This window comes from Catharus ustulatus, chromosome Z (assembly GCF_009819885.2).
Source record: "Catharus ustulatus isolate bCatUst1 chromosome Z, bCatUst1.pri.v2, whole genome shotgun sequence".
Taxonomy (NCBI): Eukaryota; Metazoa; Chordata; class Aves; order Passeriformes; family Turdidae; genus Catharus; species Catharus ustulatus.
The window spans coordinates 23,702,230-23,715,280 of NC_046262.2; the positions used below are offsets into that span (position 1 = coordinate 23,702,230).

The window sequence follows — 13,051 nt, forward strand, 5'->3', positions numbered from 1 at the left end:
TTCTGTTATTAAATATTTCCTATGCATTTCTTTCTATATATTTACAAAAAAAAGTACTAATGGGTAGAATTGTAGCTCAGAAGTTTCCGTTCTAATACTGATACATGGTCTTGAAAATTAAGTGAAACTCTAATGTATTTTAAATTAAGCTAAGCCATTTCAGTCAGGACACCTATATAGATGGCGGAATAGTCATTGTTGCATTTCTGGCAATTTTTGAAGCTGGTGAATAGGTGTGTTTTGACCAGTTGAGAGGGAAGGCCATTACTTGATTAAGCTGTTGATTTGGGTATTTACTTTAATTAAGGATGTAAGGTGTTCTATTTCTCTAAATGTTGAATTTATATTGTACATGATCTTTGTTTTTTAACTTAATAGGTCTGCTTAAGAACTCTTGAGTTGTGACCTTAACTTTTAATCTCTTCCCTTCTTCAACCAAGTAGAACAAAAGATGAAGTGAGGCTGTATTACTTGAGAAATGTTGTTTCCTGCCCAAATAACACATTAGGTAACACACCTGTGTCAAAGGTTTTTTATTCTAGAGCAGCCAGACTGGATCTTACCAAAGAATGGTAGCACAAAAAAATATAGCTTAAATCCTCTCAGAATGAACTGCTTTCATACTAGATGGGACATGAATTAATTGTAACAGTTTACAGCTTGTCACATCAGCACAGTATTTTTTTTCACCAAGAAGTGGTAATATGTACTCTGATGTGCTTAGTTTTGAGCAGATACTGCAAAACCGTGTTCAAACTATACTATCTTCTTTCTGCTGCATTTTTCCATTTTTTCTCAGGATATTGACACGGTGTTGATAATTTCTTTCACTACAGTTCTCTAAACTATTTGGTTCTTTCACAGGATGTGTGAGGACTACTAGCATAAGGAAGCTTTTTGTATATTAAAACAACAGAATGTGTGAAGTCAAATACACTGAATATGAGAACTGGAATGTATAAGAAACTTGAGATTGAATTGTTGAAGACAATGGAAAGTTGTCAAGGCCTTGGATTTTAAGAGAAGAGAAAGAGTGTTGCTGTAGTTCTGAAGTTCTTACTTGATTAAGAAGCACCTAAAAGGAAATGTGTTAGGAACAGGAAGTATTTTCAAGCAGTTGACAGAAGAATTGCTAAGAGTAGAGTCAAAGGGGAAAATTGCAAAGCTGTTAAACATCATAAAAGAAGTTAAAATAAATAGCAATGGGTTTATATGCATGGCAGAAAAAAATAGTAAGGAGATTATTGAAAAGAACGGACAGCATAGAGATCACTGTGCAAAAGCTAAATGGTCCTTAAATTCTTTTTCATTTAGAAATTAGCACATTTAATATAAGGGCAACAAACTATGGCTGATGAACTGTAAACATCAATGGTCATATATAATGGGACAGGGAGTAGTTAATTTAATCTCTTTGAACAGGGAGGACTGTTTCAGTATATGATATTAATCCCTGGAATCCTGAAGTTAGTTTCCACTTAAACTATGTTTGTTGCCTGCATTCAGGTGTTTCTAGTACTTGTTTACTTTTAGACATTTAGATAAGGCGGTGGGGGAAGAGAATCACAGATTTTTTTTATTAAAAGTGATTGCTATATTAACTAGTGTAATAGGTTTTTTTGACAGAAACCTGTTTTGAGCTCTGTCGTGATAGATGAGGGTAACTGATAGTTACCTAGATAACACCTTCCAAGCTGGAAAGAAAAAAACATTTTTAACAAACTTTAAAGAAGATTATAGTTGAAGTCTTATATATAGACCCCTTATGGGTCAAGATGCATTTTAAAAGAACCACACATATTTATTTTTCTGCTTCCTTCCTGACTTATTTTTCAGACCACCCAGGAAACAGATGGTTTCTGCCAGGCCTTCTTTCAGAAATCCATGTTTTATTCCGATAGTTTGTCATTAGAAAGGATGTAATATATGTTATTATGCTATAATGTGTTCTTAGTTTGGGCAGTCTGTATGGGGAGATTTTTCATTAGGATTTCCTTTTCAGTAAAATTGAAAATTATTTTCTGAAACACATATTAATAGAAGAAGTTATATTTAGTGAGCTCTATTTTTATGGTTTCTCAGTTTGCCACATGTTATCAACTATCTTACATCGCAGATGTTTTGGGTAATGTTTACCATTCTATATATATTGTGTTGGGTGCCATTGCCGTGTTCTGCAAAATTTTCTTAATAAAAAAGGTTTTATTGCATTCACACTGGAGCTTAATTTCTACATACATCCATGCACTTACGGCATTAAAATGCACTGCAAAAATTCAGATTATTTTCCTGAATATATTATGAATGGTTTAGTATTTTTTCTCCTGACAAATTGTTTTGAAAAAGCTGTTGTGTTCACTGTAATTGAGCTGCAGTGAATAGAAAAGTCAGTCTCTTGTACTGCAGTCTTTTATATCACTTTGAAATAGGGATAATTTCAGGTGTTCAGATACATATTATACTGTAAGCATAAATACAGAGACCTGAAATGCAGATTTGAGGATGATGCATGTATAAGTAGATGTCTCTACAGTGGGATTTAAAATCAGCTACTGTTGACCTCCTTCTACAAGTATAATACAGTCACTCAGCTGTTAAAAACCTGATCCACTATTTAAAAAATATACAAAAACAAATTGTCTATCTTTCTGCCTGATCTCCTTTCAAGTGCTAACACAATGGAAACAGTGGGTGATCTGTCAATGCATTTGGATTGTCAGTGATGGTTTTGTATAAATATTGGGAGGATAAGAAATAAAATTCGCACAGCAGAATATGATTTCATCTGCCTTTTCTCTGCAGCTCCATGGCTCATGCTGCGGTGTGAAATTCTCATTTTACACACTTTGCAGGCGGAGCACATGAATTATGCATTGAGCAAGAGAAATCTCCTGCTTCAAGTCCTATATGCATTTACCAGGTTCTATCTCTATTATCAAGATGAATTGCAAATGGAGAAATGTTTGATGGAATATACCTTAACTTCTTTGTTTAGTATTCTGCTTTTCCCATAGTGGGCTTTCTTGGTAGAAAACTGTTTGGGTTATATTGTAGGCTTGGTTTTAAGAAAAAAAAAGATGAAAAATTGTGTTACAGAGGAATGTCAGACATGTCAGAACCTTTTTATTGTCTTGATTTCAAATGCAAAGCTTTTTTTACTCAGTTGAAATATCTGTAGTCATTGGCCGCTTTGGTCATAGATAGCCAATCAATTTTCTTTTCTCGGAAAAACCAAATTAAAAATAATTATGTTTATAATAGGCAGGATCCACATAAATAGATTTCATTGGTATTTTATACAGAATTGCACATGATTAATGTTCATACCCATACGTAGAAATACATGTAAGCATGACAATATTTGTGGTTTTGTGTATATGTAGCGCCGAAAGACATATGAGTTGCCCAGTATTCTCTTAATTTTGAACACTCAACTTAAGTTGGAAATAAGACATGATCACACTTAAAAATTAGCTTTGTATTGATTCAATTAGCTCTTGATTTTACATTTCCGAAATGGTGGGGTCAGGTTTATGTGGTTTTTACTTTCTGTTTGGTGGAATTATTTGCTTGCTTGTTCTTCGTAGTCAACTGATACACTTAAATGCAGTTTTCTGATAAAGTGTGCAGTGAAAGTTTTCCTTGCCATACATTGGTTCAATATTTTTTTATTTGTGCCTTATTTTAGAACCATTTCACTTTGTTTTGAAGTATAAGAAGTAAATTCTCTTGAAGCATTTTTTAAGTTGTAGGTTCAAAGTAGTATCAGTGCAGGGTTAGATTTCACCTTATAAAAGAACTCATCAAGCTTTATGTACTTTTTGTACTTGTGACAGAAAAAGCAAACTGATGCATACTATTTGTATTATTTGTGATTTTGCCCATCCTAGATATCTTCAGTAAATAGATTCAGTAAACAATAAGAGGATTCTTTGGCAGTGGCTCCTATCTTTTTTAGAAATCTGTACTGAAGCATATAGAATTCATATCTTTGTGTGGCTCTTATGTGGGTTGAGACACTTTTTAGAGACATTTAATTGGCTGCATAATTAAAGGAGATGGAGACATCCCATCTCTAGGGAAATATTTAGCAAATATAAAGCTATAGCTTTAAATCCTAATAATAGTTGAAGGCAGAACTGTATCTCATGGATAAGTGGGGACAGAGGGTCAAAGTTCAGAAATTGGAGATATTTTTAGAAGATATTTGTCTTTTGTTTAACTGAGTTCTTAAGTCTGTTTTGGTTTCTGAGAAGTTTCTAGTTTAGGAAAAATGTTGTGATACATAATTTATATTAAAAATGCTGGAAATAACAGCTAATCCCAAGATTCAGGCGTGAGTGTTCACCAAATGATGCTATAAAGTGGCTTTGAATTAATGAGAAGGATTGTCACAAAATTATGTCTGACATGAGTGATTTAAGGAGAACTTGCAGCTTATGAAAGACACTATTTGTCCTTATTTCACAGATTTCAAACTAAAGTAGCCAAAACAAGCTTAGTGACTTGTTAACAAACACATGTCAAGAGAAAAGTCTAGTAGTTGTGTGCAGAATGGTTCTGCAAGAGTCCCTCACTGGACAAAACATATAAGAAATCCTATAACTTCATTGCCATTTTAAAGCTATTTTTGTAATATTTTCTTTGTCCAAAGGAGATTCAAGTTTCAGATAAATAAGCAGCAGTAGAACACTCAAGTACCATAGAGATAAGGACCATCAAAGTATGATGATGTTAAAATTACTTTTAAAATAGTAGCTCCTGTTTTCAATCCACGAGATGATTTTTCTCCCAGAATACCTGCAGCATATCTGTAGGGGACATGTAAGTGACTCCTGTCTGTTTGAACCATGGTTTTTATAGGAAGAACATGATAAGTGATGTCGTCACGGCCGAAGTCAAACCTGATAGTCATTAACGTTGATGGCTTGAAGCAGTAGGAGCACTGGCTAGTTTCTTTCATGTTCTTTGGAGGGAACCATAGAATTTCTTGCAAAATTGAAAAAAATAAACTCATTATTACCATCTGTTTGCAACTGACTGTGAAGCTGGGAGACTGGAAGAAAGGGAATGCACCTTAAGAAGAGAGGTGTCATTTTTTTCTATGGTGCTGGTTAAAGGAAGTGGTTCTTGCTGCTGAGTTGACTCTACAGTTTGTATCCTGAGTGTCTGAAATGCTCAAGAAATGATGGCCTAGCTGAGCATAAGAGATTTACTGATTTATTTAGACCTATTAGTTTATTAGAAGTGGTAAAATAATTATATTTGTATACATATTTGGATGTCATATTACTGTTTAAGAGGAAACAGGTAAACTAGAAAGTGTGACTCCTGGAAAGACTACATTTAAATTACTTGCGATAATTTGGGTAGTGAGCAATGTGTTTAAGGTCTAAACACAGTTAACATATTTTCTAAAATAAATGGCAAAGCCTTCTGCTTGGTATGTGATCCAGAGAGGATGAAGGCAGAAGAAATTCTTCAGCTTACATAAATGAAAGATGCTTTAGTCTGGGTAGGAATAACATGATGACAAAACTCTTTGATACACAAGGTTCTGATTCCATCCAAAAATCAATGCTTTATACTAAACCACCCTCTTGGCAGTCTATACTGAGCTGTAACACACTGAATTCTTTCCTGAGTCGCCACTGTCTAGGCATGTTCTGTAGATATGGCCAACATTTACACTTATGAGATTTGTTTAGAACTTTTTATTTAGGTATTGAAACAAATTCTGTTGAAATACTCTGTCAAGGCACTGGGATTATTACTTCTCTAGTCTTTGATTAAGGTACAGCCAACTCTTATTATCAGAACTCATCTCAAGGCTTAAAGCAGAAACTTTTTTGGTGATGAAAATCAACTTTCTGTTAAGTAAATCACGGTAGATAGTTGGACAGAATTCCATGTTCCAGATAAGTGCAAATAGCACTCTGTTTTGTATTGAATAGATTTTGACCTGTTTTTCACAGGAAAGCGGAAGTGTTAGTACCCAAATCTTTTGTCTTAAAGAGGGGGTAGCTTTTGGGGTTTTTTTTAATGCTCTCAACAGAACTATCTCATCTGTCACCGAATAGTTTCTATGTAGCAACAATTATTAACATTAACAGAATACAGGGGCTGCAGAAATTAATTTGTGGAATTTAGGTTCAGTTTAACTACATAAACAAATCTTTCTCAGTAGGTGAATTCTCTGGATGTAAAACCCTGAAAATGGATACGTTTTGCTTTATGACACTAGTAAAATATATGTACTTGCTTTATAAAAGTACTAAATGCTTTTCTTTTGCTGATATGGTGACACATTAAATATTCCTCTATTTTGACAGAAAGAAGAAAAACCAGTACAAGACAGAAAGACTCCAAAAAACCAAGACATGTTTCTCTTAGATTTAGATGATTGTAAGTATCTTGATTGAAGCCTCATTTTTCCCAAGGTGTAAATTCACTTCAGCTAATTCAATGAATTTAAATGTCTGAAACATGGGTTCTGTTGATTTAATGTACCGGTTTCCTGACAAAATAGATGCTTAGACAATCAAGTAATTTTTAAGTGCAGTTATTACAAGATTTTGTTTCATAATTGAGAAATTGTTTCAAAATTTAGAATGTACCACAATATAAAACATTTACTTTGTGAATTTATATGTGTCTGGACATGTTTTCTGTTAAAGTGGGCTTATTTTCTCAGTTAATAAACGATGTTACTTGTACAACACCTGTGCAATCTATGAGCCAATTATGGTATTATATTGAGATGCTAAAAATCATTTGCATTCACATTTCCGAAGAACAGTGTGAAATGGTACTCTTGGAAGGGTAAGGTAAAGTTGGCACTGGTTTTTGGCTATGCTTGCAGTAGCCTTTTAAAAGTTTTCTTCTGTAGCTGCAGCGTATCAGAACTGCATTAACATGTACTTTGCAAGTAGTCTGTAAAGGAAAAAGTGCTACATAGTATGTATCAAACTGAAGGATAAAATAGAGAAAAAATGGGAAAGGAGGAGAAAACATGAAGTAAATCACATGGTCTACAGTTATATGAGTTGTATTTTCATTGCTTATTCTGAGTGTTGGGGTTATATGTCTGGAAAAGTAATCCAGTATTTAGAAACTTTTATACAAGAATATAACATTTAGATGAGGATGAGAAACTCCTTGTATGCAATGAAACTCCTTGTATGCAGTGCAAAAAATTGTCTTTCCCAGTATCTTAAATTGTTTTTAAATTTAAGTATCTCTTGCCCTTTTGCTTCTAGTTTGTCCTGTAACAACTCCTGTGGCAGTTCCTAGAGCAGCTGTTTTGTCCCCGAGTTTAGCAGCAGATCTAGAGGGATTAAGTCTGTCGAGTTCATCAGTCATTGATGTAAGTAGCCTTTAAAAAGTGAGAAGGGGCATGTCAGTTTTAAGCATTTCACATGTTTTGAGGCCATCACTAAGGTGTTTTTTTTAAAAGTTCTTTCTAAGAAAAGTCTTACATGAAATTATGTTTTACGTGCAAGTCTGGCAACATTTTTTGATCTGTATTTGCATCCTGAAATGTGGAGAAAAGTATGAATATTGCATGTCTGAGAAGGATTCCTTCAAGGATTTTTAACCGTCTCTTTCAAATTGTCTTTTTCTCTGCCTCAGGGAAACTTTAATTCAGAAATTAAGTATCCAAACTACAGAGGTCTTCAAATAATTCATTTGCTACACTATCAAAAATAAACTTCAAGAACATCACATACTTGCTAATACTTTGTTTGTTTACCATACATGCTTGCAATCATGATGTTTTGCTACTTGAAAGTAATTTTTCATAAATATATGAAACATAGCCCTTGGGTGCAAATAAAAAGGCTATAGATTTACAATCAGTAGTGTATCAGTATGTGTCATGATTCATTCTGTTAGTGCTTTGTAGCACTTTCCATTAGGGAATCTCAAAAATATAGGTATAATTAAGGTTAGCAAACTCATGGAAGTAGAGAGTGTTCTTTATTGTGGGAAAGGATAGTAGGTTGTTCTCTTTCACTTGGGTTTTTTTTAGTGTTTTGTGTGTATCCAATTTATATTTGCAATTTAAATAGAAATTGCAGTGGTATTACATAGGGTTCATATCATTGTGAACATGGATGGAAGTGACCAGACTAAATGCCAGAGAAACAGGCATTTTTTAGTCTAACCTTGTTTCTTTTGAGGCTGGTGTCTAGAAACTATACTGCAATTTTAATGGCTTCTGGTAACCTACTTTGGTCTCCCATAGGAAACAATACTTTGCAACATCAAATATTTGTTAAGTAAAGGAGCTGCATGAGTGATTTGACTCAAGAAAAAGAAGATCTTTTCTTATGATTCTGTTTCATGTTTACAGGCTTCAAGATTTGGTGTTGAAATGGGAAACTTCAGATAATTTAGTGAATATTAGTGTTATCTAAGAAAATTGGCATGTGATGTAAATTTCAAGCAGGCCAGTAACAATCCATGGACACGCAGTCATTACAACTGATGTGTAATACTGACATGTCACACAGTCTGAAGATGGGAGAAATTCTCTTCCGTGTTACTTTGTGGAACAGTGTACAGTTAGGTGGCAAGTCTGTATTTAACAGCAGCTGCAGTGTTACTGTTTGATTGCACACCATAGTTGCCTCTTTGCCATCCCTTATGGCTTTGACAGCTCAAAACAGAAGCTGTCATATATTTACCTTGCTCCAGGTTATCTTAAGAATGACTCTGGTGTCTTTGCTTTACTTCAAAATTATTACTTTTGAGAATAAATTAGAGATAGCAATCTGTAATGCCAGAGGCTTAGGTGCCACTGCTTGCCTATGTCTTTATTCCTTTGATTGTCTAAATACATGAACATATATTCCACTCCCATATTCATGCTTGCTTTCCTCATGATTACCAGTGTTCATTTGCTAAACTGTTTCTCCCCATTCTTCTGAAGACAACTACAAAGAAATAGAGCTCTTAGATAAACAGAGCTTGAAGGTGTAGGCTGAAGAGTAGAAATTGTTCTGTATGATGACTGTCCAAAACGCCTCCTTAGTATTACTGAGGTCTGGTAACCAGCAAAGAAACTGGAATATTTCCTCATTCTCTCTGCTCTGGAAAGAACCCGGATCATCTAAGAACTAATTGTTTCTGCCTGGATAGTGATTCCATGTTTTGGTCTGTATTCAGTTTTCTGATCTAAGCTCAGTTCTCATTGCTATTGATAATTGCAGATGTACATGAGGTCCTTTACTGTTTTATGCACCAGGGAGCAACAGAAATTAAATACTGAGGTTAAAACTCATTACTTCAAATTATATCCATGTGGTTTATGAAGTCTTACGTGCAAGCAAGTAGTTAGATAACTATAATTCCATGTTGTTCAGCACCACCATGTAATTTTCTGAAAATAAAAACATAAATCCAGCTTTATGTGGAATGTGCCTCTTCAAATAGTATTTTGAATTTAATCTGTGATGGCTAATTCTAAAAATACTGCTGTAAACTTCTTCCTTCCATGGGAGAAAAGGTGAATATAACTGTGGGGCACATGCCAAACTAACAGTGAGAAATTAATTTATTACTAGGCAATGGAAAGCATGGGATAAAAATAGATAAGTACAGTATATGATCCTAATATCAAAGAAATGTAGCAGCCACTTATCTTGGAATATGTCAAGCAGTCTATTATTCAAATCATGCAGCAATGTAATTGGATAAAGCTTTTAGAAAACCTTTAACTTCCAAATTCATTGCTGCTGAATGTTATAGAAAGAATAAATACAAGAATGGTTTTACAGTTACGGGAAAACCTACAAAACCAAAATACTCTTGAATAGAAACTGTGCAATCTAATGCTTTGTCTGGTGGCTCATTTGTTTTTATCATCATGTTTACATACAGTGCATTTCCCCCTCAGATAAACGCATGCATGCACATTATAGTTTGTTCCAGGAAAAAAAAGTTCTCTTGTAGTTCATGGATAACCTTCTTCCAACTGAATGCAAAATGTAGTAAATCTGTGTGCATGCTTCTGCCTTGGCATGTGTGGCTCATCTTCAGGTTTAAGTGAACTAGGTCACTGCAGTGCAGGCTTCTGTGGGGATTCTCATTGTATGCAGGCAAGTGATGGCTAAACTAAGTGCTTGAGGACACTGAGTTGGTGTTGATTCAGTTTCAGATGGATAATTTGCAGTTTTATATGTGAAGATGCAGTGCAAATCAAAAACAGGAGGCAAGAGAAAACTGCAGGCTGTCAGTGTGAAGCAGTTATTTGAAAACACTAGAAATGGGTGTTCTCCCCAAAAGGGGGGTTATAAAGTGAAAAAGGAGTTGAAAGCAAAACTCATGACTGACCTAAGGACAAGGGAGGATAATAATCTGCTACAATAATTAATATTTTGAGTGGAAATTTAGAGAGGAGAACTATAATAATAGAGAGCTGAAGAGGACAAAGATCTGTTCCTACCTGTCACACAGCTGATAAGAAAAAAAAAAAATGCTGAACCATCTTTTCTTTCTTTATTAGGATTTTAAATGGTAAAAGTGTATAAGCAACTACAGTAATTTCACGAATACAAGCCGCACCAATTTGACCAAAATTTTGGTGGAAACCCGGAAGTGCGGCTAATAGTCGGGTGCGGCTAATATATTAATAATTTTCTGACATTTACAACCCCAGACGTGCCAGCCAGAGTGCCGAGCCAAGCACCGGCCAGTAAAAGCCGGCATTTCGCAATTGTTACAGTGTTACCGTGTTGCCCTGGCTCCCTGCAGGCAGCACGGGGGGTGGGGAGAGAGGCGGGAGAGCTCTCTTCTTCCCTCCTCTGCTGCAGCCCAGGGGAGGAGCGGGGGGGGGGGCGCCGCCATTGCCACGGCCCGGGGAGCCGACGGGGGGGGGGGGGGGCGCCGCCATTGCCGCGGCCCCGGGAGCCGACGGGGGGGGGGGGGCGCCGCCATTGCCGCAGCCCCGGGAGCCGACGGGGGGGGGGGGCACCGCCATTGCCGCGGCCCGGGGAGCCGACGGGGGGGAAGCGCCGCCATTGCCGCGGCTCGGGGAGGACGCGGGGGGGCCATGCCGCCATTGCCGCGGCCCGGGGAGCCGACGAGGGGGGGCGCCGCCATTGCCGCGGCTCGGGGGGCCGCGCCGCCATTGCTGCGGCCTGGGGAGCCGACGGGGGGGGGCGCCGCCATTGCCGCGGCTCCGGGAGCCGACGGGAGCCCTGCGCAGCCATTGCCGCAGCCCGGGGAGGGGGGGGGAAATGCGCGCTGCCATTGCCGCGTCTCGGGGAGCCGGCAGGAGCCCCGCGCCGCCATTGCCGCGGCTCGGGGAGGAGGCGGGGTGCTTTGTCCGCGCCCGCCGCCGGCACCACGGGCGCGGGAAAGCTCCATCCCCGCCCGCCGCCGCTGCCGTAGGAGCGGGGGAAGCTCCGTCCCTGCCTGCCACCGCGGGGCAGCGCCGACCCGGGGTGACCGAGCCCAGTGGCAGCGGCGGACGCTCCTGAGTGGCAGCACCGGGCTGGGCCACCTGGCCCCGTCAGCGGCCCCTAGCGGGCCGAGCCTACACAGCCTTAGCTCAGCCAGTAAACCCCGCCCTCCCGCGGTTCTGTTACTAATTGCACGCGGGTCCTCGCTGCGAACGACAGAGCGGCTTATATTCGTGTGCGGCTTATCTATGGACAAAAACCGAAATATTTGCCAACACCCAGAGATGCGGCTTATACTCAGTGCGGCTTGTATTTGTGAATTTACTGTACTCTCCTAAATGTGGAGGCCCTGGAATATCCTGCATAGGATATTTAACTGGTAAAAATGACCCATGCTTTCATGAATAAAATTCGTAAGAAGGAAATCTTTCCTTGGTAGCAAGAAACCTGTTATGGTTCAGAACAGTGTTAGTGCAAGGGAGAACTGACAGGTCTATATGACCTCTGGTGAGAGAAGAAGTTGCATGAGGAAAATAGTGTGTGGGTGTATGGTCTGAGTAGTATTTGAGGGGAGGAGATTGGATTGTTTCTCTACCCCAAATAGGATTGCTTGGGGAAAAGGTCAGGAGTGAGAGTGACTAGGAAAATTTCACAAAAAATGCATGTACCACATGGGGAAGAAAACTCCTGTTGTAGTGGTGAAGTGCTTATAAAAATATTTGTTGCAGCAATTCAGACTTGTTGTCAATTATTCTGCATATAGAATCAAGGTGTAATTGTAGAAGTGGTACTGCTTTACTTTCTAAGGTTTTATTCAGTATGTTGTTTTTTTCTTGATAGTTGTTGCTACAATGGTTTGTTTTATTGTTCCCTACTACTTGGCCTTCCAGAGAAACAGTTTAGGAAGGGAGGAGTTAATAATCTTGTTTTCTGTTTCATATCTTCGAAAGAACTTTTGACCAATCTACACTTTTAGAGCTTCTTTGGAGTGGTGATGCATGAAGAAGAAATAATAGCTTTTGTCAAAAGTCAAGGTCAAGCTGCAGACCTGTCAAATCAGGTGATAAATACATTTAATTTTAAATTGAATACAGATTTTGGGAATTCCTTGAGAAACAGCAAATATGAACTCCCTCAATATTTAACTAAAGGTATTTTCTGATTAGGAGAACACTTTGAATGGTATCTTATTTTTAAGTTGTTGACATTGTCTTTAGAGGGGAAGGCGTTCTTATAATTTAGGTGGCTTTGTCCATTTAGACTGTTTGTAACTCCACTATAATAAGTCTTAAGACTGACTCTGGAATTTATTCTTTTCCTGTTTGATGCATCTCTGCTTAGAAATACTGGGAACACAAAGGCTGCAATAATGAATTATATAATGGCTCTAGTCTGGTATACACTTTGTAAAAAAGCTAAGCGTGAAGTGTTTTAAGAATTTTCAGGTTCTACAGTAGAGAAATAAATAGTAGTTCTTCCAAACAGTTATTGGCATGCACTTCATGATTTTTTTTTTCCAGAGCTTTGCTGGCAGCAATTATTCTTTTACTATTATACATTTGGCATTCATATATGCTCTGGTCTGAGTGCTTACCTCAGGAATGGCTACATCAGAAGAAGTATTTACTTGTTATTGTCATGAA

General features: G+C 37.8%; 1 protein-coding gene across 5 annotated transcripts in view; it reads left to right on the top strand.

Moving 5' to 3' along the window:
• AP3B1 (adaptor related protein complex 3 subunit beta 1) overlaps nucleotides 1–13,051 on the top strand; it is a 158,384-nt gene that overhangs the window by 96,443 nt on the left and 48,890 nt on the right. For all 5 annotated transcript variants that reach the window (XM_033085715.1, XM_033085717.1, XM_033085713.1 and 2 more), the window contains 2 exons: nucleotides 6,333–6,405; nucleotides 7,260–7,366. In XM_033085715.1, coding sequence (XP_032941606.1) covers nucleotides 6,333–6,405; nucleotides 7,260–7,366 — 180 coding nt within the window. The remainder of the gene's footprint in view (nucleotides 1–6,332; nucleotides 6,406–7,259; nucleotides 7,367–13,051) is intronic.